The 27,009-nt window shown below is 41.7% G+C and overlaps 2 protein-coding genes across 2 annotated transcripts in view; both read left to right on the top strand.

Annotated features, from left to right (window-relative positions):
• Positions 1–4,589: 4,589 nt before the first annotated feature.
• On the top strand, positions 4,590–6,585 carry SMIM9 (small integral membrane protein 9). The gene is made up of 2 exons (XM_003421706.2): positions 4,590–5,532; positions 6,452–6,585. Exons 1-2 carry the CDS (start codon positions 5,394–5,396, stop codon positions 6,583–6,585), a joined length of 273 nt encoding a protein of 90 aa, XP_003421754.1. The 5' UTR covers positions 4,590–5,393.
• Positions 6,586–25,661: 19,076 nt separating this feature from the next.
• Positions 25,662–27,009, top strand: part of MPP1 (MAGUK p55 scaffold protein 1) — a 49,929-nt gene continuing 48,581 nt past the window's right edge. The window contains exon 1 of the mRNA XM_064277821.1: positions 25,662–25,812. Within this exon, the coding sequence (XP_064133891.1) occupies positions 25,711–25,812 (102 nt within the window). The 5' untranslated portion in view covers positions 25,662–25,710. The remainder of the gene's footprint in view (positions 25,813–27,009) is intronic.

Below are 27,009 nucleotides of genomic sequence, written 5' to 3'. Positions count from 1 at the left end.
CCTGCCCTTGTGGAGCCAACTTCTTTTCAGGAGAAACAGATAATAAAAGAAAACAAATAAGGAAAATATATAACTGTATTACAGTAGTTGGGGCAAATCTTCATTGAAGGAGTGATATTTGAGCCCCTGAGGAAGGTAAGCAAATGAGTCATGTGAATATCAGAGGAAAATCATTCCTTGGAAAGGGAACGTGGTTGTGGTTAGGTGCTGTGGAGTCAGTTCCCACTCATAGCGACGATACGTACAACAGCACAAAACACTGCCCAGTCAGGCACCTTCCTCACAATTGTTGCTGTAATGCTTGAACCCATTGTTGCAGCTACTGTGTCAGTTTATCTCATTGAGGGTCTTCCTCTTTTTCGCCGACCCTTTACCAAGAAACCCTGGTAGCATAACGGTTAAGTGCTACAGCTGCTAACCAAAGGGTTGCAGTTCGAATCTGCCAGGCCCTCCTTGAAAACTCTATGGGGCAGTTCTACTCTATCCTATAGGGTCACTATCAGTTGGAATCGACTCCACAACATACTTTACCAAGTATGATGTCCTTCTCCAAGGACTGGTCCCTGCTGATAAAATGTCCAAAGTATGCAAGATGAAGTCTTGCCATCCTTGCTTCTAAGGAGCACTCGGGTTGTACTTCCTCCAAGACAGATTTGTTCATACTTTTGGCAGTCCGTGGGATAGTCAATAGTCTTCACAAGCACCACAATTCAAATGTGTCAATTCTTCTTTGGTCTCCCTTATTCATCTTTCAGCTTTCGCATGCATATGAGGCTAATGAAAACACCATGGCTTTTGCTCTTCAACACTTTAAAGAGGTCCCTTGCAGCAGATTTGCCCAATGCAATGTGTCATTTGATTTCTTGACTGCTGTTTCCATGGGTATTGATTGTGGAGCCAAGTAAAATGAAATTCTTGATGACTTCAATCTTTTCTCCGTTTATCATGATGTTGCTTATTGATCCAGTTGTGAGGATTTTTGTTTTCTTTATGTTGAGGTGCTATCCACATGGAAGGCTCTGGTCTTTGATCTTCATCAGTAAGTGCTTCAAGTCCTCTTTGCTTTCAGCAAGTAAGGTTGTGTCATCTCCATTTGGTATTCCTCCAATCCTGTGGCCAAATTCTTCTTCAGATAGTCTGGCTTCTTGGATTATTTGCTCAGCATACGGATTGAATAAATATGGTGAAAGGGTACCACCATGATGCACACCTTTCCTGACTGTAAACCACACAGTATCCCTTTGTTCTGTCCAAACGACTGCCTCTTGATCTATGTAAAGGTTCCTCATGAGCACAATTAAGTGTTCTGGAATTCCCATTCTTTGCAATGTTACCCATAATTTGTTACGATTCACACAGCCGAATGCCTTTGCATAGTCAATAAAACACAGGCAAACATCTTTCTGGTATTTCCTGCATTCAGCCAGGATTCATCTGACATCAGCAATGGTATTCCTTGTTCCGCATCCTGTTCTCACTCTGGCTTGAATTTCTGGCTGTTCTCTGTTGATGTACTGCTGCAACCACTTTTGAATGACCTTCAGCAAAATTTTGCTTGCATGTGATATTGTTCGGTAATTCCTGCACTCTGCTGGGTCACCTTTCTTTGGAATAGGCATAAATATGGATCTCTTCCAGTCAGTTGGCCAGGTAGCTGTCTTCCAAATTTTTTGGCATAGACAAATGAGTGACTGCAGCGCTGCATCCGTTTGTTGAAACAACTGGCATTCCATCGATTCCTGGAGCCTTGTTTTTTGCCTATAACTATAGTGCAGCTTGAACCTACCTCTTCCTTCGGTACCATAGGTTCTCAATCATATGCTACCTCCTGAAATGGTTGAACATCGACCAATTCTTTTTGGTACAGTGACTCTGTGTATTCCTTCCACCTTCTTTTGACACTTCTGCGTAGTTTAGTATTTCCCCCATAGAATCCTTCACTATTGCAACTCGAGGCTTGAATTTTTTCTTCAGTTCTTTCAGGTTGAGAAAACTGAGCTTGTTCTTCCATTTTGGTTTCCTAACTCCAGGTTTTTGCACATCATTATAATACTTTACTTTGTCTTCCCAAGCCTCCCTTTGAAATCTTTTGTTCAGCTTTTTTGCTTCATCATTTCTTCCTTTTGCTTTAGCTATTCTACATTCAAGATCAAGCTTCAGAGTCTCTTCTGACATCCATTTTGGTCTTTCCTTTCTTCCTGTCTTTTTAGTGACCTCTTGCTTTATTCATGTACAATTTCCTGGATGTCGTTCCACAACTCGTCTGGTCTTCTATTATTAGTGTTTAATGGGTCAAATCTATTCTCGAGATGGTCTCTAAATTCAGGTGGGATATACTCAGGGTTGTACTTTGGCTCTCATGGAGTTGTTCTAACTTTCTTCAGTTTCAACTTGAATTTGCATATGAGCAATTGATTGTCTGTTCCACAGTTGGCCCTGGCCTTGTTCTGACTGATGTTACTGAGTTTTTCCAACATCTCTTTCCAACAGATGTAGTGGATTTGATTCCTGTGTGTTCCATCTGGCAAAGTTCATGTGTATACTTGCTGTTTTTGTTGTTGAAAAAAGGTATTTGCAATGAAGAAAGTCATTGGTCTTGCAAAATTCTATCATGTGATCTCCAGCTTCATTTCTATCACCAAGTCTGTATTTTCCAACTACTGATTCTTCTTTGTTTCCAGCTTTTGAATTCCAATCACCAGTAATTATCATTGCATCTTTATTGCATGTTTGGTCAATTTCAGACTGAAGAAGCTGGTAAAAATCTTCAATTTCTTCATCTTTGGCCTTAGCGGCTGGTGGGCAAATTTGAATAATAGTCGTATTAACTGGTCTTCCTTGTAGGCATATGGATATTATCCTATCACTGACAGCATTGTACTTCAGGATACATCTTGAAATGTTCTTTTTGATGATGAATGCAACACCATTCCTCCTCAAGTTGTCAGTCCCAGCATAGGGGACTATAGGATTGTCTCATTCAAAATGGCCAATACCAGTCCATTTCAGCTCACTAATGCCTAGGATATCGATGTTTATGCGTTCCATTTCATTTTTGATGATTTCCAATTTTCCTAGATTCATACTTGGTATGTTCCAGGTTCCGATTATTAATGGAAGTTTGCAGCTGTTTCTTCTTATTTTGAGTCATGCCACATCAGCAAATGAAGGTCCCAAAAGCTTTACTCCATCCACGTCATTAAGGTCGACTCTACTTTGAGGAGGCAGCTCTTCCCCAGTCATCTTTTGAGTGCCTTCCCACCTGGGGGGCTCCTCTTCCAGCACTATATCAGACAATGTTCTGCTGCAATTCATATGGTTTTCACTGCCCAATTTTTTAAAAAATAGACTACCAGGCACCTCTCCCTAGTCTGATTTAGTCTGGAAGCTCCACTGTAACCTGTCCACCATGGGTGATGCTGCTGGTGTTGAAATACCGGAGACAAAGCTTCCAGTATCACAGCAACATGCAAGCTACCTCAGTACAACACACTGACAGGCACATGGTGGTGGAGAGGGAATGTTGTTGTTGTTAGGTGCCGTCGAGTCGGTTCCGACTCATAGTGACCCTATGCACAACAGAACGAAACACTGCCCGGTCCTGTGCCATCCTTACAATCGTTGTTATGCTTCAGCTCATTGTTGCAGCCACTGTGTCAGTCCACCTCGTTGAGGGTCTTCCTCTTTTCTGCTGACCCTGTACTTTGCCAAGCATTTATGTCCTTGTCCAGAGACTGATCCCTCCTGACGGCATGTCCAAAGTATGTAAAACACAGTCTCGCCATCCTTGCTTCTAAGGAGCATTCTGGTTGTACTTCTTCCAACACAGATTTATTCATTCTTCTGGCAGTCCATGGTATATTCAATATTCTTAGCCAACAGCACTATTCAAAGGCATCAATTCTTCTTCAGTCTTCCTTATTTATTGTCCAGCTTTCACATGCATATGAGGCAATTGAAAATGCCATGGCTTGGGTCAGGCTCACCTTAGTCTTCACGGTGACATCTTTGCTCTTCAACACTTTGAAGAGGTCCTTTGCAGCAGATTTACCCAATGCAATGCGTCTTTTGATTTCTTGACTGCTGCTTCCATGGCTGTTGATTGTGGATCCAAGTAAAATGAAATCCTTGACACCTTCAATCTTTTCTCTGTTTATCTTGATGTTGCTCATTGGTCCAGTTGTGAGGATTTTTGTTTCCTTTATGTCAAGGTGTAATCCATACTGAAGGCTGTGGTCTTTGATCTTCATTAGTAAGTGCTTCAAGTCCTCCTCACTTTCAGCAAGCAAAGTTGTGTCTTCTACATAGCACAGGTTGTTAATGAGTCTTCTTCCAATCCTGATGCCCCGTTCCTCTTCATATAGTCCAGCTTCTCGGATTATTTGCTCAGCATACAGATTGAATAGGTATGGTGAAAGAATATAACTCTGATGCACACCTTTCTTGACTTTAAACCAATCAGTATCCCCTTATTCTGTCCAAACAACTGCCTCTTGATCTATGTAAAGGTTACTCATGAGCACAATTAAGTGTTCTGGGATTCCCATTCTTTGCAAAGTGGAGAGGGAATAGCAAGTGAAAAATCCCCGAGGTAGGAACACGCCTGGCTTGCTGAAGAGCAAGTTAGGCTAGATCAGAGTAATCAAGAGAATAGTAAGATATGAGGTCAGAGAAGTAACTAGAAGCTAGATAATAAAGGGGTTTGTTGACCATCATAAAGACTTTGGCTCTTCTACGAATGAGATGGGGTGCTATTGCAGGGTTTCAGGCAATATAATCTTATTTACAATGTAACAAAATGTCTTGGGCGCTCTGTGTAGAGTAGGCTGAAGGGAGGCAAGGATGTAAGCAGGGAGACCAGTGAAGGAAGCTATTGCATAATCCAAGATGATGGGGGGTAGGAGGGTTAGCAGTACAGGTGGTGAGAAGTAGGCAGTTTCTGGATACATTTTGTAGAGAATGCTAAGAGGAGTTTTCTGATGAGTAAGGTGTGGGAGTGAAAGAGAAGAGGCAAAGATAATGCTCAGGTTTTGGTCTGAACAGCTGAAAGATTTTCCACTAATTAAGTTGGGGAAACGAAAGGGGATGGGAAAGTCTAGGAGGGAATGTTAGGTATCTGACCTGATAGAACATAGTAAGTTCGTTTTCAGAGGGGGGATACATTTTGCTTTGGAAACTGACCGTGATCAGGATTCAACTGTGTAAGTCAGTCAATCAGTTATATCTGTGTTCATGCAGGTGAGAAGCTTTTTGCAATAAAAACTAAACCACCATTTTCTAACTTTTCAGAAAATGTTGCCTTGAAAAGAGTGGATAGCAAAGGACAAAGAAATCTCCCCTTGATCCAGCGAGCCAGCTGCTCAGCCACAGTTGGGTGGACTTCAGGAGAGTCCATGGAATTTCAGAAACTACTGAACATAGGATTTCTCCTATGCTGTCTGACCTGCATCTTGTTGGAGACTGTAGATTCCTCTTCACCTTTATCTGCCTTTAGAATGCAAGACAAAGCAGAATCTAAACCACATTCAAGGGGTGTGTTTGCTGTTAGGATGAATGCCCCCCTCTTCATAAGACCTAAGATTCGTGTCTCAGGTCAGGAAAATCTGATTTTGTGTTTAAAGATAATGATGTTCACAGGAAAGCAAACTGTTCTGGTTTGATTCAACTTAGTTAGATTTGACAAAGGAGGTGAAATTTAAGAAAAATCTTGAGGAAGGAGCCTGATGATACACTGTGCCCCTAAAGCCCTATTTCTAATACACACACACATGCTGCTCAGGTCCTTTCTGGTGTCCACTCCATGTTGCAGACCGCTTTGTTTTCTTCAACCTCTTTCCTTGGGATCTAATCACATTACCTCTCATTTCTACCCATTCCCCTTTCTTGAAGAAAAGACCCTTTTTCTCCAGCATTACCTTGATCATCAAACTCGCCCCAAATCTGTTCCTCCCAATGACCTTGGCCTCTTCCTCCTCTGGATGCTCTAAAGCTTTGCAATTCTGCTCCTGGGGCTGATGCCCTGGTGGCCTTCTCCTTCCTCTTCCCAGGGCACTCATTGCCCTCAGTCTCCAGCAGAACACCCAAGACATACTCTAGGAAACAACACATTAATAGAGACTTTCCTATGATTGATTCATGCTCCTCTTTTCACAAAGTACCTCATTTATTCACTAAGACCTCAAAACAACCCTTAAAATACCTAGGACAGAGGTTATTGTTCCTATTTGACCTATGAGTATACAAAACTGATATTCATCTAAGAATACCTTGTTTTTTATGTATACTTCTTAAAAATTTTAGAGGCAGCACAGCAAAGTAGCTAAGAATATGGGCTTTTGGGCAACTATTTGAACTTGAAGGGTTCAAATCCCAGCCCCATCACTTACTCAGCAGGTTATTTTGGCCAAGGTACTTGACCTCTCCTCAATGAACTCCTATGTTCTTTCTGCAGGAAACCACGGGTCCTGGCTAGGCAACTTCAGGGATTATTTGTGGGATCTCATCAAGAGCTCCATACCTCCAGCAGCCATTTTTGCTTTTCTTATCACCACAGCACTAATGGGGACCCTGTGCTGCCTCACGTAAGCTGCTTTGGGATGAGGAGAGAGGGGATGCAGGGAGGGACAGTATCAATCAGGTTCCCCACCAGCCTGCACACCAGAGGAGTAGTGAGTGGGGGTTAGAGGGGAGCATTTGCCCCTGGGCACAAGAAGTCCAAGGGGGAGCCAGGCAAGGCTGGCTGGTGAATCACTCTCCCACCCATCCCCTCCCACCACCCCTCGACTAGACTGGCCAGCAAATCATCCCCCCACCCCTGGGAACAAAACTCTGAATGGCCACAGCAACTCCCTCTTTGAAAGTCTTTTTTTATCCAGTCTTCCCTGTTCCTTACCAATGACTGACAGGTGACATTTAATAACCTGTGTTTTCAACTTAAGTTTCCTTCCCTTTAGTTTGGGAGCTATACATGGAAAATATACCAAATTTACCAAACTATTTTTATACATAAATAATACTAAACCAACATTAATCCTGAGGAAAACAAAATAGTTAGGCATGGCTTTTATCCAAAGATATTTCTGAGAAAAACAAAATAGTTAGGCATAGCTAGAAAAACCCAAATTGTGTTAATCCAATCAATATTTATCAAGTAATGACTACTTGCCTGGCTTAAAAGACAGAGAAATAAGACAATTAATAATTATAAACTGCTGAAATTGAGGGACAGAGTCCAAGTGGGCGAACCTATGAATATACTATGTAATACATTTTACTTGTGATCAACAGTGGTATTTAAAAAAATGAGGTCGGGGAATAGTTGGCCAGTTTTCAAGAAGAAATGAAAAGGAATAGAGAGAGAGGAGAAGTGTGGGGCCCTGCAGAGTTCAAAAAGCCAAACTGCCCCTAAATCCCCAGTATGTGGTGAGTTTAAAAAAGACTTTGGTGGTAAAGGTTTACTCAAACTTCACAATCTAATATAAAGTGGCTGAGGGCAAAGATCAAATTGAGGATGTGGTATTGCCACCTGTAGCTCCCAATAGTCTCAGAATGACTCAGGATTAAGAACTGTGTTTGGAAACAACCTTGGGTATGGTTGTTGACACATAAAAGTGATTGGAGGCAAATAGAAGTTGGCTAAACTTTTGAGAGAAGTCCACTGCCAAAGAAACCATGAGCCAAAGCTCAATGAGCCACTAGTTGTTTGACTCTCCAACCTTCAGGAGAAAGACTCAGGCTTTGAAGACTGTACTGCCCCTAGGAGGGCATGCTCCACAATGCTTGCTTCAGATGCAGCCATAGGGAATAATGGACAGGAAGAGCTTCCCACAGGGAGGACAATGGACCTCCTAGAAAGCAGGATCTGGGCCTAATGAACGTCTGCCCAGCAGGGTTTCAGAATTAGTACAGAGCAGAGACTGCTGTGTGTCTCCCATTCTTCCCCTTTCCAAATGGGCATGTTTATGGTGGTTATCTTCTTCCTGCTTCACCATTGTACATGGACTGTGGGGGGGCGGGGGTCAGATAGCTTTTGTTTCAGCTCATAGGTCCCTTAACCAAGAAGATCCACATGCAGACCTGAGAGAACAAAGCATCACCCAGGCACTCTGGACTTCAAGCTGGACACAGTCATGAATGGGATTTTGGCCTTGGGGAAGGGGTGTGGCACAGGTCAGGTGTACTGGAAGCAGACTCTGACACAGAAGTGTGTTGCACAGAATATTTATTTAAGGATTAGCATCTATGGAAGGGAGGGAGAGAAGTCAAGCTACTTGCAAGCCCAACAAAGCCTCAGTTGATCCCACAGGGAACTCTGAAGTGCATACAGCCAATTAGAGTTGTCCTGGGTTATCCAGAATGGCTGGACATTTATAACCTCGCCTTGATCAGTTATTGCATGTAGGGTGCCCTAGGAAGTACAAGGCAGCTCTCTGCAGCTGAGGCAAACTCTGAAAGAGCTAATAGCTAGAGGCTGTGTGCCGACAGCACTCTCAGCAGCTAATAAAACAAGGATGTTCGTTAATAAGAGGGAATTCGGATGGTGTATTTCCATGTCTACTACAGGGTGACTGTGTCCCATATCCAGAAGGAAGAGTGAAATATACCAGGTGATCAGAAAGGCAGATCGTGACAGAGCCAGGTTAGATACTTACCAATCCTGTTTCTTCTCCCGAAGTACAGAGGAAGATTTCATTTCCCAACCTTCCTCACAGTTAGGTTGGGGTCATATAGCTGAATTTTAGCCAATGAAATGTGGGCAAAAGTGATACATGCCACTCTGGGCCTGGCCATAAAGTGTCCTCTACAATTGTCCATGCTGTCTGTCTCCCACACATATGCATATGCTTGAAGTGAAGGACTCAAAGATGTTGGAACAACACAGTACAAGGAACTGGGATCCCTGAATCACTATCTGGAGTAAAGGCATTTAGTCTGCATCAGAATGAGATGAGCAAGAGAGAAACTTCTATTGTGTTAAACTACTAAAATATCAGGATTGTACGTTATAGCAGTTGAGGGCTATCCTGAGTAGTACACTTAGTAACCAACTAAAGAAACTGTCATGGATTGAATTTTGACCCCCCCAAAATACCTGTCAACTTGGCTAGGTCATGATTCCCGGTATTATATCATTGTCTACCATTTTGTCATCTGATGTGATTACCCTATGTGTGGTAAATCTTATCACTACGATGAGATGGATTAGTGGCAGTTATATTGATGAGATCTACAAGGTTAGATAGTGTGTTAAGCCAATCTTTTTTGAGATATAAAAGACAGAAGCCAGCTGAGAGACATGTGCACCTCATACCACCAAGAAAGCAGTGCCAGGAGCAGAGCGCATCCTTTGGACCTGAGGTTCCTGCACTGAGATGCTCCCAGACCAAGGGAAGACTGATGACAAGGACCTTCATTCAGAGCCCAGAGAGAGAGGAAGCCTTCCACTGTAGCCGGTAGAGGTAGGTTTGAATGAATAAGCATACACGCAAGTCATATTTTCCAGAAGCAATCTGTTGGTAAGGCAAGAAGGTAAAGAAAGAAACTTCATTATGCTCAGATCTATAATAGGTGTTCACACTTGGCTGGGAAGAAGTAAAGGCTACAAGGTCTCACTAATAACACAAAACTCAGTATCATAAAGAGAATTTCTATTAGCCTCAAACATGGTCTATCCTCATGCAAAAACCTCCTGTAAATAACTGGTCCAATGAGGTCTGATCTCATTCAAAAGTAGTTACTATATGAGAAAGATAAGAAATGTATAACAAAAAATGGTAGATTAGGAACATTCACCAGAAAAATGTCTTAGTGCAGATGAAAAATGTGTACTAATATATTACCATAAATTAAAAAAACTTGATGTAGAAATCACATCTATAATATAAGAGCTCTAAGCAGAAAAACAGGACAGCAGGCAAGATATAGCAAAACAAAAGAAGAAAATGAAAATTAGATTGAAGAGCCCAGGAAAATGTGAAAGACAAAAAGTGAAACTATCATAGAAATGAAGAAGCACAAAAGAAAAGAGACATTGACAAAAATATCTATACATAAAAGAAGGTATAGAAAACAGAATTAAAACAAGCAAGTACTATCAAAAGAGATAAACAAAGAATTTCGAGAAGAGATCACAGAAAAAAATGATACAGAAGCCACATAATGGATTTCTGTCACAAGAAAAACCAAAATAATACAACAGACAAAATGTTTAAAATTTTTTTAAATGTTGCATATAAATAAAGGAAGACTTGAATCTAAAGTCAGAAAATGTGCATCAAATCCCAGGAAAAATTGACACATGTTACTAAGCACATAGTAGACTATCAATAATACATTTTACAGTAAAGATTGCAGTCTCTCTGTGTGTCTTTCTTCATCCTCTATGCCCATCTATACACCACTAACTCCAGCTGTAATGGAGGATTAGGCTACCTGCTCACTACCTCAGGGAATCAATATGGTTAATCTCTCAGGACTCCAGAACCAGAGGTAGCAATCCTGGAAACCAACTGTCCCTAATAAGTACACAAAGATACATGTCTAAGGAATTGTTAGTAAGGGGTTATAATAGTGAAAAAGTAAAAAAAGTTTAAACATCCATCAGTCTGGAGTTGATTAAATAAAGAATTGCACATTCATACAGTGGAGTCCTATATAGTCACTTTGATCATTAAGGCTGTGTGTCAACTTGGCTGAGCCATGACTCTCAGTGGCTTGGCAGTTATGATGTAGTTCGACAGTCCTATGAGTATGTGATCACTTCCATGATGAGATTTGATATAATGTGATCACCTCCATGATGGGATCTGCTGTGAGTAGCCAATCAGTTGAAGGGGAGTTTCCTTGGGGATGTGGCCTGGATCCAATAGAGGTGGGCTTTCTGGCAAAGCTCACTGGCTTTTGCTCTGCACTGGATCCTGCATTCGGCTCTTCAGCATCTGACCTCCAGTTCTTGGAACCTGGGTCAGCAGCCTGCTGTCTTACCTACTGATCTTGGATTCGTCAGTCTTCGCAGCCATGAGCCATCAGCCTGCTACCTGACTTGTGGATTTCAGGTTCATCAGCCTCCGCAGCTACTTGAGTCAGGAGAAGCCTCCAGCCTGACGCTTGATGCCCGACCCACAAACTTAGGACGTGCCAGCCTCGACAACCGTGTGAGCCATTTCCCTGAGATAAATTTCTCTCTCTGTCTGTATACACTTCACTGGTTTTGATTCTCTGGAGAACACAGCCTAAGACAGTCACCAAAACATTGCTGTAGAAGGATAATTATGTGGAAGCATACCCACGAAATATTGTTGAGTAGAAAAAAGCAGATTACAACAGAAGTTACAGTTCAGTCCCATCTTTGTTAAACAAAAAACTATATGTACAGGACAAAACCCTCTATGGACCTAACCAAAGTATTAAACATTGGTTATTTCCTGGTGGTAGTGTATTTTAATTTTTTTTTATTAAGTGTCTCTATCTGCATTTTCTGATTTTTCTTCAGCAAAAGGTATCATTTGATTAATACGTTTTTTAAAAGATACTTTAAAAACAAAAGAAAAACTATCTTTCCTTTTCTAACCCCTACTGTTATCCTGACCATACTTCTCAAGTCATCAAAGCTTTTTGTCTGTATGTAATTGTTTGTTTCATATGAAGAGAGGAAGCTGTGTAAATTCTTGGGAAAGGAATTTCAACTTAGTTCAGCACTCATCATTTTTTCTTTTTTTCCCAGTATTCTTGTAGGTGAACCAGTCCAATGAAGAACTCAAGATTCAATAAGGCAAGCATGGTATTTGATTTGCTGGGTTTCATGACAGTGACAAGTGTTCTATTTGCTTAAGATGGGGAAGTATCTATCAATTCAAATTAAATTGTCTTCCATCATAAAACTATCTTTGTCTTCATATTCTCCTTCAAAAAATGCAACTGAAAAATGGGAATAGACTTATTACTGTTCAGATTATAAAAATAATACATATGCATTACAAGTTTTTTTTTCAGAAACTGTAGAAAGAAGATTAAACAAATTTAAACAGGTTTGTTTTAGGATTTTCAAGAGCCTTAAGCAGGCTGATGTGAATCCCCGTAAGGAGAGGGTACAATATGCAGCATTTCCTAAATTATTTTGGACATGGAATTTTTTTTTTTTTTATGGAGTACACTACACTCAGCAGTCAAAAAAAATCAAAAGATGCATTGCATTGGGGAAATCTTCTGCAAAAGACCTTTTTTTTGGCTTTTATTATTTTACTTTTTTTTTATTGTGCCTTTTTTTAAGTGAAGGTTTACAATTCAAGTCAGTTTCTCATACAATATCTTAAACACACATTGTTATGTGACCCTAGTTTCTCTCCCTACAATGTGACAGCACACTCCTCTCCACCCTGTATTCCCTGTGTCCATTCAACCAGCTCCTGTCCCCCTCTGCCTTCTCATCTCACCTCCAGACAGGAGCTGCCCACATAGTCTCATGTGTCTACTTGAGCTAAGAAGCACACACCTCACCAGTATCATTTTATGTCTTATAGTCCAGTCTAATCTTTGTCTGAGGAGTTAGCCCTGGGAATGGTTTCAGTTTGGGGCTAACAGAGAGTCTGGGGACAATGCCCTCTGGGGTCTCTCCAGTCTCAGTCAGACCATTAAGTCTGGTCTTATGAGAATTTGGGGTCTGCATCCCACTGCTCTCCTTCCCCCTCAGGGGTTCTCTGTTCTGTTCTCTGTCAGGGCAGTCATCGGTTGTAGCTAGGCACCATCTAGTTCTTCTGGTCTCAGGATGATGAAGTCTCTGGTTTATGTGGCCCTTTCTGTCTCTTAGGCTCATAATTACCTTGTGCCTTTGGTGTTCTTCATTCTCCTTTGCTCCAGGTGGGTTGAGACTAATTGATGCATCTTAGATGGCTGCTTGCCAGCTGCAAAAAACCTCTTTAAAGTGTTAAAGATATCACCTTGAGGACTAAGGTGAGCCTAACTCAAGTCATGGTGTTTTCAATTGCATCTTATGCATGCGAAAGCTGGACAATGAATAAGGAAGACCAGAGAAGAATTGACGCCTTTGAATTGTGGTGTTGGCAAAGAATATTGAATATACCATGGACTGCCAAAAGAAGCAACAAATCTGTCTTGAAAGAAATACAGCCAGAATGCTCATTAGAAGGAAGGATGGCAAGACTATGTCTCACATACTTTGGGCATTTTCTCAGGAAGGATCAGCTCCTGGAGAAGGACATCATGTTTGGTAAAGTAGAGGGTCAGCAAAAAAGGGGAAGACCCTCAGTGCGATGGATGGACACAGCGGCTGCAACAATGGGCTGAAGAACAACGACACAGAAGACAGGCAGAGGGAAATTCTGAGCTTAGCTTTCTCAAGGCATGCTCAGTTACTATGTAATGAATGCTGAGGTAAGAGCCAGTGGGCTGCCTTGTGGCCTGTGTGTGAACTCAGAGTAAAGGAGTGATCAGCTAGGTCGGGAACTAGGTGGAGTACCTAATAGAAGTTTAAGGTATTGCTGCCAGTGGTAGTTACTAAGAGCATTGCTCAAACCAGGAGACCATTAACTGTACTAGAGGTTAATGGGTACAAGACCAGGGGGACAAGAGACGTCCACGTGGTCACCAGTTGGTACAAGCTCACACTCACAAGCCAAGGTGAGGATGGCCAATTTTTTCCCTCCCCCATAGCGTGAGGTGTATAAACCACGTACCCTTTGTCCCATATACCTGCATGTCTAGAGGAGGCTATCATTGTTATCAAAGAGAACAGTACCTGGAGTACTGTTTAACTTATCAGCTTACACTAAGCTTTAAACCAGATTAGCCATTTTTTACATTTTTTCCTACTAACCAACAGGTGGGAGTTTAGGAAGTCAGGAAGTTATGGATAAAATAAAAAATAGAAGGACTATATTTTCTCTGAACATTCGAATTGTAGTGTCAGTGGACTTGGGGACCCTGCTACATAAACAACAATTTGACGAGCATTCTAACACACAGCTATATATTATTTATATTTTTGTCCAAGTTGATCCCTAAGATACATTGCTGAACATGGAATTGTTGGGTTATAGGGCACGACCGGTGGGTTGACGCAGTGGCTGCAACGATGAGCTCAAGCAAAACAACAATTGTAAGGACGGCGCAGGACCGGGCAGTGTTTCGTTCCGTTGTGCATAGGGTCGCTATGAATCGGAACTGACTTGACAGCACCTAACGACAACAACAACAACAACAGGGCACGACCGTTTGAAAGCTTTTGATGTTGATACACCTAATGGTTGTATCAATTTACATTCTAGTCTCACAGCCCTCCCTCCTCCTACCCCAGAGGTAACCATACTGTCCTGAATATTGTATTATCTATGTATTATTATTATTTATTTCCTTGCTTTTCTTTATATGTTTTCACCAAAATATGTTTGTGTCCCTAAACCAAAAAAAAAAACCAAGCCTGTTGCTGTCAAGTCAATTCTGACTCATAGCGACTTTATAGGACAGAGTAGAAGTGCCCCATAGAGTTTCCAAGGAGCACCTGGTGGATTTGAACTGCTGACATTTTGGTTAGCAGACGTGGCTCTTAACAACTACTCCACCAGTGTGTCCCTAAGCAATATATTATTTAATTTTGCCTTTTTTTTTTCTCAAAGTGTCCCTCTGCTTGGTGCCCTGGGATTTTTAAAGTTTTTTTTTCTTTGAAGTATATCATACATACGGAAAAGAACACAGATCACAAGTATACAACTCAAAGAATTACCACAAAGTGAACACACCCATGTAACCACCACCTGCATCCACGAAACAGAACATGAACAGAGTGCAGAAGTCCTTCTCTTCTCCCTCTGCATAACTAGCAGCTCCTCTCCCCCCAAAGTAACCCTTATCCTGTCTTCTAACACCACAAATTAGTCCTGCCTGATTTTGAACTTTATAAAAACTACACGAAAATATAGCCTTCTGTGATCTTTTTTTACTCACATTATGTTTTGAGATTCATCCTCACTGATGCTTGTAGTTGTAGTTTACCCATTTTTACCTCTTCTGTATAATGTTCTACAGTGTGAATAGAACTCTACTCATTTAGACTGTCAACTGTAGAGGACATTTGTATCTTTTTTTTCTATTCTAAATAACGCTTCTGGAAACAGTCTTGAATACATCTCCTAGAGACACGTGCAAGTGTGTAAGAGTTTTTCCAAAGAATATAGTCATATATATGCTGAGTCAAAGGCAAGTGCATATTCCACTTTTTTATAGTCACTTTTCCAAAGTGACTCACCAATTTACAGTCCCACCAACAGTATGTGAATGTTCCCATCATCCCACATCCTTGATAACACTTGATAGCAGTCTTTTAAAATTTTTTTGCCAGTCTGGTGAATGGAAATTGTATCCCACAGTTTTTTTAATTTCCATTTTTTTTTTTATTTCCCTGATAACTGATGAGACTGAAGACCCTTTCATGTGTTTGTGGATCATTCGTCTTTCTCTTCTATGAAATTCCTGTTAATTTTGCCCGTTTTTATAATTAGCAGTTTCATGTATTCCTTGTTGATCAGTAAGGATTCTTCGTACATTCTGAACACTAATCTTCTGGTTGTAAGTGCAAAAAATACTTTCTCCTAGTTTTTTTTTTAATTTTTATTGTGCTTTATGGGAAAGTTTACAAATCAAGTCAGTCTCTCACACAAAAACCCATATACACCTTGCTACACACTCCCATTTACTCTCCCCGCAATGAGACAGCCTGCTCTCTCCCTCCACTCTCTGTTTTCGTGTCCTTTTCGCCAGCTTCTAAGCCCCTCCACCCTCTCATCTCCCCTCCAGACAGGAGATGCCAACATAGTCTCAAGTGTTCACCTGATCCAAGAAGCTCACTCCCCACCAGCATCCCTCTCCAACCCATTGTTCAGTGCAGTCCATGTCTGAAGAGTTGGCTTCGGGAATGGTTCCTGTCCTGGGCTAACAGAAGGTCTGGGGGCCATGACCACTGGAGTCCTTCCAGTCTCAGCCAGACCATTAAGTCTGGTCTTATTATCTTGATTGTATGTTAGATCATTTTCAGACTGCAGCAGCTGATACAAATCTTCTATTTCTTCATATTTGGCCCTAGTGGTTGGTGCATAAATTTGAATAATAGTCGTATTAACTGGTCTTTCTTGTGGGCTACTGTAAATGGCATTGATTCGGTGATTTCCTCTTTGATGTTCTTTTTATTGGTGCAGAGGAATCCAACTGATTTTTGTATGTTTATCTTGTATCCTGATACTCTACTGAACTCTTCTGTTAGTTTCAGTAGTTTTCTGGAGAATTCCGTAGGGTTTTCTGTGTATAAGATCATGTCATCTGCAAATAGAGATACTTTGACTTCTTCCTTACCAATCTGGATGCCCTTTATATCTTTATCTAGCCTAATTGCCCTGGCTAGGACCTCTAGCACAATGTTGAATAAGAGTGGTGATAAAGGGCATCCTTGTCTGGTTCCGGATCTCATGGGGAATGCTTTCAGGCGCTCTCCATTTATGGTGATGTTGGCTGTTAGGTTTGTATAAATGCCCTTTATGTTGAGAAATTTTCCTTCTATTCCTATTTTGCTGAGAGTTATATCATGAATGAGTGTTGAACTTTGTCAAATGCCTTTTCTGCATCAATTGACAAAATCATGTGATTCTTGTCTTTTGTTTTATTTATGTGGTGGATTACATTAATTGTTTTTCTAATGTTGAACCATCCCTGCATACCTCGTATGAATCCCACTTGGTCATGGGAAGTTATTTTTTTGATATGTTGTTGAATTCTATTTGCTAGAATGTTGTTGAGGATTTTTGCATTTGCATTCATGAGGGATATAGGTCTATAATTTTCTTTTCTTGTGGTGTCTTTACCTGGTTTTGGTATCAGGGATATGGTGGCTTCACAGAATGAGTTTGGTAGTATTCCATCCTTTTCTATGCTCTGAAATACCTTTAGTAGTAGTGGTGTTAACTCTGCTCTGAATATTTGGTAGAGCTCTGCAGTGACCCCGTCAGGACCAGGGCATTTTTTTGTTGTTGGGAGTTTTTTGATTACCTTTTCAATCTCTTTTCTTAGGGGTCTATTTAGTTGTTCTACTTCTGTTTGTGTTAGTTTAGGCAGGTAGTGTGCTTCTAGGAATTCATCCATTTCTTCTAGGTTTTCAAATTTGTTTGAGTAGAGTTTTTCATAGTAATCTGATATGATTCTTTTAATTTCAGTTGGGTCTGTTGTAATATCGCCCATCTCATTTCTTATTTGGGTTATTTGCTTCCTCTCCTGTTTTTCTTTTGTCAGTTTGGACAATGGTTTATCAATTTTGTTGAGTTTTTCAAAAAACCAGCTTTTGGTCTTGTTAATTCTCTCAATTGTTTTTCCGTTTTCTATTTCATTTAGTTCAGCTCTAATTTTTATTATTTGTTTTCTTCTGGTGCCTGAGGGTTTCTTTTGTTGCTCTCTTTCTATTTTTTTTTCTATTTGTTCAAGTTGTAGGGATAGTTCTTTGATTTTGGCCCTTTCCTCTTTTTGGATGTGTGCATTTATTGATATAAATTGGCCTCTGAGCACCACTTTTCCTGTGTCCGAAAGGTTCTGATAGGAAGTGTTTTCATTCTCATTGGATTCTATGAATTTCTTTATTCCATCCTTAATGTCTTCTATAATCCAGTCTTTTTTGAGCAGGGTATTGTTCAGTTTCCAAGTTTCTGATTTCTTTTCCCGTTATTGATTTCCACTTTTATAGCCTTATGGTCAGAGAAGATGCTTTGTAATATTTCAGTGTTTTGGATTCTGCTAAGGCTTGCTTTATGACCTAATATGTAGTCTATTCTAGAGAACTTTCCATGTGCACTAGAAAAGAAAGTGTAGTTGGTTGCTGTTGGGTGGAGTGTTCTGTATATGTCTACGAGGTCAAGTTGGTTGACTGTGGCATTTAGATCTTCCGTGTCTTTATTGAGCTTCTTTCTGGATGTCCTGTCCTTCACCGAAAGTGGTGTGTTGAAGTCTCCTCCTATTATTGTGGAGCTGTCTATCTCACTTTTGAATACTGACAGAGTTTGTTTTATGTATCTTGCAGCTCTGTCATTGGGTGCATAAATATTTAATATGGTTATGTTTCCTTGGTGTATCGTCCCTTTAATCATTATATAATGTCCTTCCTTATCCTTTCTGATGGATTTAACTTTAAAGTCTATTTTGTCAGAAATTAGTATTGCCACTCCTGCTCTTTTTTGATTGTTGTTTGCTTGATGTATTTTTTTCCATCCTTTGAGTTTTAGTTTGTTTGTGTCTGTAAGTTTAAGGTGTGTCTCTTGTAGGCAGCCTATAGACAGATCTTGTTTTTCAATCCATTCTGCCACTCTCTGTCTCTTTATTGGTGCATTTAGTCCATTTACATTCAGGGTAATTATGGATAGGTATGAATTTAGTGCTATCATTTTGATGTCTTTTTTCGTGTGTTGACAGTTTCTTTTTCCCACTTGATTTTATGTGCTGAGTAGATTTTCTTTATATATTCCCTTTCATCTTATTTGTTGTTAATGATTTTGTTTCTGCTGAGTCTGTATTTTTCCCTTGTATTTTATTTTGATGAGTACGATAGTTTGTCTCTTTTGTGGTTACCTTATTATTTACCCCTATTTTTCTAAATTTATAACTTTTATTTCTTTGTATTGCTGTATCTTCCTCTCCATATGGAAGGTGTATGATTTCATTTTTCAGTCCCTCTTTATTATTTTAATGTTGTCTTCTTTTATGTAATAACATCGCCGTTACCCTGTGTTGGGCTTTTTTTTTTTTAATCTTGCTTTGTTTTTTTTTTTTTGGATTTCCCTGTCTGGGTTGACTTCTGGTTGCTCTGCCCAGTGTTCTAGTCTTGGGTTGATAACTGATATTATTGATTTTCTAACCAAAGATCTCCCTTTAGTATTTCTTGTAGTTTTGGTTTGTTTTTTTTACAAATTCCCTCAACTTATGTTTATCTGGAAATGCCTTAATTTCAGCATCATAATTAAGAGACAGTTTTGATGGATATATGATTCTTGGCAGGCAATTTTTTTCCTTCCATTTTTTAAATATGTCATTCCATTGCCTTCTTGCCTGCATGGTTTCTGCCGAGTAGTCCGAGCTTATTCTTATTGGCTCTCCCTTGTAGGTGACTTTTTGTTTATCCCTTGCTGCTCTTATAATTGTCTCTATCTTTGGTTTTGGCAAGTTTGATTATAATATGTCTTGGAGACTTTCTTTTAAGATCTGCCTTATGTGGAGTTCGATGAGCATCTTGGATAGATATCTTCTCATCTTTCACAATATCAGGGAAGTTTTCTGCCAACAAATCCTCAACAATTTTCTCTGTATTTTCTGTTATCCCTCCCTGTTCTGGTACTCCAATCACTCGTACGTTATTTCTCTTGATAGAGTCCCAAATGATTCTTAAGGTTTCTTCATTTTTTTAAATTCTTATCTGATTTTTGTCCATGTATATTAGTGCCATGTGCTTTATCTTCAAGTTCAGAAATTCTAGCTTCTACTTGCTCAATTCTGCTCCTCTGACTTTCTATTGAGTTATCTAATTCTGTAATTTTATTGTTAATCTTCTGAATTTCTGATTGCTGTCTCTATGATTTTTCCAGCTTATTAAACTTTTCATTATGTTCCTGAATAATCTTTCTAATTTCTTCAATTGCTTTATCTCTGTGTTCCTTGGCTTGTTCTGTGTATTGCCTCATTTCCTTGCTGATGTCTTGAAGGGTTCTGTATATTAATCTTTTGTATTCTGTCTCTGGTAATTCCAGGAATGCACTTTCATCTAAAAGACTCCTGGATTCTTTGTTTTGAGAGCCTGTTGAGGTGATCATGGTCTGTTTCTTTATGTGACTTGATATTGACTGTTGTCAACCAGCCAGCTATAAGTTATTGTATTAGTTTATGCTTGCTTACTGTGTCGTAGCTGCTTGCTTGGTTTTGTTTTGGTATACCCCTATGGGTTGCTTGAGTGAGCTAGCTTGATTATTTTTGCCTTTGGAGCTTTGGTGTCCTGTCCCCAGCTGGCTAGAGCTGTTATCAGGTATATCAGTCTAGGAGTCCATTCAGTTTTCTTGTATGAATTCAGCTCAGGTTTTCAGGTAGCTGATATCAAGTGTGTGGTACAGGCTTTGTCCTATAGTCTTAGAGGGGCAGGGGTGATTGGTGTATCTACTGGTATCTGATTGCAGCAGGGGGTCACACTCTGAACAAGGCAGGGGGCTGAGAACCGACCCCCAAGTGTCTCTGAGGAAAACACGTCTCTGTTCCGTAGAGTGTGCTGTTGGATGAGTTCTACAGAGGGACCATGGGCACCCAAAGTCTTTGGTCGTAAGGACTGGGAGGTACCAGTTATGTTTGGACCCTGTTGCAGGTGGCTGGGTGGCATGAGTAGAGCTACCAGTCCTTAGGTCCCTGATGTGGGTAGGTGAGGAACTTGTTTAATAGGCAAAGCAATGTCAAATGCCAAACACCCACCTCTCCACAGCACTGCTGAAATGGTTGGAGGTTGCTAACAAGGGCCTATTCTCCCGAAATAGGCCCACACAGGTCCACGCAGAAGGGAAAGATGCTCAAGGTCCATGAACAGTTTATGCCTGGACAGGAGCTGCTTCTTTCCTGAGCTCCCCCAGTTAATGGAGCTAGCAAATTATCTTTTCCCCCCAGTTGGAAATTTTTTCCTTCCCCAAGGCCGGGAGGATGGCTGAAGGTGTTCACCAGGGTCTATCTCAGGCCTAGGGATTCAGCCGCTGAAGCCGGCTTGGGGATGGGGGGGCGGGGTAAAATATCCGCAAGTCCCTAGGTTTTGCCAAGAGCACCATTCTCCCCAGGTCCTGGAGGTGCGAGCGGGCTGTGTGGCTGATGCTTCTCCCCGAGGAAACTGCAGCTGAACGCTAGGACCAGCCCGCCGCCTCCGCAGCCGCTCCGGGAATGGTGCCTGAGGGCTCTCTGTGATTCAGGGCCGGCAATTCCTGTCTGCTTCTGAACGGTCTCTTCCTCCCCTTGCCCCTCAGTTCGTTGTCCAAGCTTGCCTTTGATGCTCAGAGCTCCCAACTTGTCACAAATATACTCGTTTCACTTGTTTTTTCGGGTCTTTGCTGTAAAGAGAGCTTGACGGAAGTGTGTCTATTCCGCCATCCTGGCTTCGCCATTTTCTCCTAGTTTGAGGATTGTATTTTCCCTCACAATCTGATGCCTTTTGGTGAAAAGAAGTGCTTATTTCAAAGTAGTCAAATTTGGCAATTATTTTCCTCTGTGTTACTGTTTTAGGTGTCTGTTTAAGAAATCCTCTTCTCCCTCAAAGTCATAAAGGAATTCTCTCTTTTTTTTCCTGAACGTTTTATAGTTTTGCCTTTAACATTTAAGTGTTTTGGCCACTTGGAATTGATACTTTTGTGTGGTGGTGAGACAGTCTGATATCATTTTTTCATATTGTGAGAAGCTATAATTTTCCACCCATGAACTTTGACCTGAACTTCTGTGCCTAAAGGCAGTTCTAGGAATTGATCAAAGCAGATAATAGTTGCAATAAATTCCAAGAAGCAATAAATTCTGAGGAGCAAAATCAGATTCTGAGCAGTGACCAATCACCCTGAAAAGGCATGGGGATGTCAGGAAAAGACAAGCTTCCTGACTACCCACCCTCTGAATTGTTACCAGACTTGTTTTCTTAGTACTTTTCCTCTCTGAGCTTTGCCTCAGTAAAAATGTTAATTAAATTTTGCTGGAGAATCATCATCTTTGAGTTCTCTGGACCGCAGTGGTTTGAATAAAATGCTTGCTTTCACCTCTAACTAGTCTTGGTGACAACATGGATACTCAATATGGCCCAGTACCATTTAGTGAAAGTCTGTCCTTTCCTTTCTGTTCTGCAATGCCACCTCTGTCATATTATCAAATGTCTAAATATGCACAAATCTGTTTCTAGTGTCTCTTGTTCATTGGTCTCTTTATCTATTCCTGTGCCTATACCATAGTCTCTTCAGGCCTTGCTGTCTCAAAGGCAGACCCTTCACCTTGTTTTCTCTTTTAGAGTACTTTGGTTCTTCCTGCTCTTTAACATTCTGTGTACATTTTAGAATTAGTTTGCCAAGTTTTACAAACATACTTGATGTTTTTCTTGGGATTCCATTGACCCTATAGGCCGATTTGGAGGGCTTGATATCTTCATGAAATTTAATCTTTTCAACCATGAATATGATTTATCTCTCCATTTCTTTAGCTCTTCTTTAATGTATTTCAGTAGAAATTAAAATTTAATATTGTTTGTATATTAATTTTGTTATATTTACTCCTAGGTATTTGGTATTTCAATTTTTTATTGTAGTAAAAATACTTGCAACAAAATTTTTGCAAAATCAACAATTTTAACATGTACAATTCAGTGACATTGATTACATTTGTCATCTTGTGTAATATTTTTAGATACTGTTATGAACGATATTTAAAATCATCTTTTCTGTGTGTTATTGGTATATAGAAATGCAATTGTTTCTGTATAATGGCATTGTAACCAGCAACGAAATTGACTCAGTGGCAACTAACAACAAGCAGCAACCTTACCAACAGCTCTTATGAATTTTAATAATTTATATGTAGACTTTTGGAATATTCTATATAGACAATAAAGTATCTGCAGATAATGACAGTTCTGTTTCTTTGTTTCCAATCTTTATACTCTTATCCGTTTTTTGGGTTTTTTTTTTTTTGACTTACTGTGTGCTGGATAAAAAAATAATAATAATACAATGTGAAAAGAACAGTTACAGACCAAATTGGGAACAGTTGTTCCCTCTGGAGAGTAAGAAGGGAAGAAGAAATGGTTTTTCTGTTTCTGCTTTATATATTTATACATTTAGGATTTATTTTATTTTGTTCTACCAAGCCTGTGCTACTTTTGTAAAGTTGAAAAATCAATTAAAACAAGGTAAAAATAAGTGAAGATTGATATATGATTTTTAAAAATTTCTCATTCCACAAGCATTTATTGATCCTGATTTTGAGTAGGGCACTGGGATAGGCATGTTGAAGATACAGAGATGATTAAAACTGGTTGGTCCCTGCTCCCTAGAACTTCAAGTTTAGTAAGGAAAAGTAGAAGTAACTATGTTGCAAGGCAGAATGTGTTAAGTGCTCTAGTCTGTGGAAGAAGAAAGCACATCAAACAGGGAAAACTTCATGTCAGAATATTTAAGCTGGACACTTAAGGACAAGTAAAATGTATTTTTCTTTTTCCTTCTATTTTGGACCCCATGGACATTGGGTTAATCATAATTTTAGTTCACAACAAAGTCTTATCTTCAGTTCATGCACCAGGGGTCCAAAATAGTTATCTTGTTAAGCGTTTTTAGTAAGGTAATAAGTATATGGAAACATACTGTCCCAAAGAAAAGCTAGGACGTTGACTATATCCTACATTGAACCGTAGGTCTCTCCTGCCCAATCTTATCCCTTTCCCCACCCCAGTTAACTAGCATCCTGAATCCCATGTCCATCATTCTTTTCCTTTTTTTCAAATAGTTGTACTGCATGTACATGGGCCATTGGTGGTCCGGTGTAGCATTCTGTCCTTCCATGCGGGAGACCCAGGTTCAATTTTGACCAGTATACCTGATATGCAGCCGCCACCCGTCTGTCAGTGGAGGCTTGCTTGTTGCTATGATGCTGAACAAGTTTTAGCGGAGCTTCTGGACCAAGACACACTAGGAAGAAATGCCTGGGGACCTACTTTAAAAAATCAGCCAGTGAAAATCCTATGGAGGGCAATGGCCTGATTCTCACTAATCGTGGGGCAGGATTGGACAGGACTGGCAGTGTTTCCTTCCATCGTGCATGGTGTCACCATAAATAAACGTTCTTAATGTTAATAATGTCAAACTTACCAACATTCAATTTTACAGACGATGGTTTGTCTGCATTGTTTAAGAAATATTTATCTCAAAGTTCAACAGCTCTTTGTGTATGTTTTCTGTCAATAGTTTTAAAGTCGTATTTTTGACAGTTAAATCCTTAATCTATTTGGAGTAGGTTGTGTGTGCATGTGTGTCTGCGTTGTGTGTGTATGACATGATGCAGGTTTTTTTGTTTTGTTTTGTTAATGGATTTTATTATGCCAATTGACTTAGATGTCCCCTGAAACCATGGTCCCCAGACCCCTGCCCCTGGTACGCTGGCCTTCGAAGCATTCATTTTATTCCGGAACCTTCTTTGCTTTTGGTCCAGTCCAGTTGAGCTGACCTTCCATGTATTGAGTATTGTCCTTCCCTTCACCTAAAGGAGTTCTTATCTACTAATTAATCAGTAAAAAACCCTCTCCCACCCTCCCTCCCTCCCCCCCTCGTAACCACAAAAGTATGTGTTCTTCTCAGTTTATACTATTTCTCAAGATCTTATAATAGTGGTCTTATACAATATTTGTCCTTTTGCCTCTGACTAATTTCGCTCAGCATAATGGCTTCCAGCTTCCTACATGTTATGAAATGTTTTATGGATTCATGATGTAGGGTTTTTAATTTTATGTCTTAAATATGTTTTCCATCTTCATTTAATGTTCCTCTCCTAACATGTCGTCTCTGTCATGTATCAAAGTTTCAAAGTCCCATACATGCATGAGTGTGTTCTTCATGCTGTGTTCTTTGCACCAATACCACTTTCAGCGCCATTATAGCATTCATGGTCTCTCTCTCAACACTTTATAGTTCCCTTGGGTTGATGTTGGGGAAAGGAGCCAGTAATGATCAGCGTTCAGCCTCTTAGGAAGACAGCAGCGTAGCTGAGAAAACTGGGTGATGCCAGCCCCAAACTCTTGTCCTTGGAGTTTCTCCTCTGGACCCAGACCTTGAAGAAGGTCAGAATAAGATTACATTATAACCTGCTTCCTAATACTGTGAGATGACTAGGTTAGGAGACCAGATTTTTACCAGGTAAAGGTGTCTACAGATAGTAGACAGTTCTGAACCGTGTAAGCTCAGTCAATTTTTGTGTGTGCCTGTTCTCTTTGCTTGCACTGATCCCTAAAAAACGTGTGGCATTAACAGTAGGAGATGTGGCCTGAGACAAGCAGTGTAAATGACAGGGTCAGAGTCGTACAGGCGCCTTAACGGCATCTTCGGAATGTGCAAACCTCGCAGGCTGCGCGGACCCTGCTGTGCCCGCATCAATATATGGGTATGGCTGGACTTCGCCACCGTCGTGTGTTCCGTGCTTGCATGGGTGTGTGAACCGCTTCAGCGGGCCGCATCAGCTAAGACGCTGCGGGCGGGCCTGCGGGCCTGCGGCCCTTCCGCCCTTCGGCCGAAGGTGGGGGTGAAGGGGCGCAGCCGCTTCGCCGCTAGATCCCTCCCCAGCGCCACGACGACGCCGTCAGCTCCGGCTTGTAGGCTGGCTTGGGGCTGGGCCGCGCACTTGGGGAGTTGCAGGGGAGGGTGCCGCTTCCCTAACCCGCCCTCTGCGTCCCGCCCACGCGCCCTGCCCAGGTAGAGGCGCCTCCCTCCGCCCGGGCCGCCACTAGCTGGGCGGCTCGCGGGCCGGGGCGGGGCGGGCCGGAGGCGGGGCGCACGGAGCTCCGCCCCGCCCGCCCGGCGCGCAGCCTGCGGGGAGGTGACGGCTCAGCCGCACCGCGTCCCTGCTCCTCCGCCGCCGCCGCCGCCGCCGCCGCCACCGCCGCCCGCAGGTCTCTTGCGTCCTGGCTGTGGCAAGATGACGCTCAAGGCGAGCGAGGGCGAGGGCCCGGGCGGCATGCGCACGGCGCTCTCCGACCTCTACCTGGAGCATTTGCTGCAGAAGCGCAGCCGGCCCGAGGTGAGCGGCCGCCGCGGGGCCTCGGGGCGCGACAGCCGGCCGGGCGCGGAGGGCGCGGCGGCAGCGGGGCTCGCCTGCAGGCCGCGCCGCCCTCCCGGCCGCCGGGAATCCCCGTGTCCTCAGCCTTGACCCCGAGCGTCCGTGTCCCTGGGGTCCCTGTCCCTGTGGCGGAGGCTGCGGGAAAATGAGGACAGGGGCCGGGGTGCGGCAACCAGCCTGGAGAGGCCGCGGCCGGGGACAGTGCTTGGTAAGGTCAAGGAAAACTTCGTGGACCTCAGGTATGGTAACAGATCCAGGCATGGATCAGCTTGGTCGCTTGGGAAGTGTTTGTGTTTGGGCCCACAAACAGGACTGTAAACAACTTCGGGCTTTACAGCCCTCACTCACCGTCCCTCTGCGTTTAGTCAACTCCTCTGTGTGTATTTCTGGGTGGACCAATGATGCCAAGGATTTCTGAGGGAATTCTGCTCTCCAGACCCCTGTGATGGATGGCCGCTGAGCAGCTATTAACCTCGATTATCTCTTGACATTTAAGAGATCTTCCCCCAATTCAGTGACTTACAGTACAGCGATCATTTTCTTACCTCCCATAGTTTGGGGTTTGGATTGGACCCATGGAGGTCCTCACCGCATTGCCCAGAGAAAGATACACAGAGAGAAAACACAGAGACAGACAGAGAGACAGAGAAGAACCAGGCCAGAGCTTTTCAAACCCAACCCTCAAAGCTTCCAGCTCTGATTCTGCTTCCTAGATTGTGACAGCCTCCAGAGCAAGGCTATTTCACATTCAGTTCTGTAGTTTAACTGCCCGGCAGAGTGGGGCCTCTTAAATGTTTGCTCACTTAACAAATAACTGATGAGGTAGACATTAGAAATTTACTGTAACCCCCTGATTTTACAGATGGAAACAGGATCATGAGGCAAAGCAAACAGTAGAGTGGCCCTTAGGAAAATTTATAAGCATCAGAACTGAGGCTAGATTTTGTGTCTGCAGAGTCAAAGCTCACTGTTCTTTTTGTCTGCTTCACCTACTAGGGTGCAGTGTTCACACTTGTCTGTCCTCTCAAATCATGATTGCAGCCAGCCTGGGCTCATATGAGGGCCTGAATGAACAGTGCAATGCACACACTAGATGGAAATTGGGACCTAACCCTACCTGATTCTCTGTAATCCTAGATGTGCAACTTTTTTTCTTCC

This window comes from Loxodonta africana, chromosome X, assembly GCF_030014295.1.
Source record: "Loxodonta africana isolate mLoxAfr1 chromosome X, mLoxAfr1.hap2, whole genome shotgun sequence".
Taxonomy (NCBI): Eukaryota; Metazoa; Chordata; class Mammalia; order Proboscidea; family Elephantidae; genus Loxodonta; species Loxodonta africana.
The sequence above is the reverse complement of the archived record's forward strand: the minus strand, read 5'-3'. Positions and strand labels throughout refer to the sequence as shown.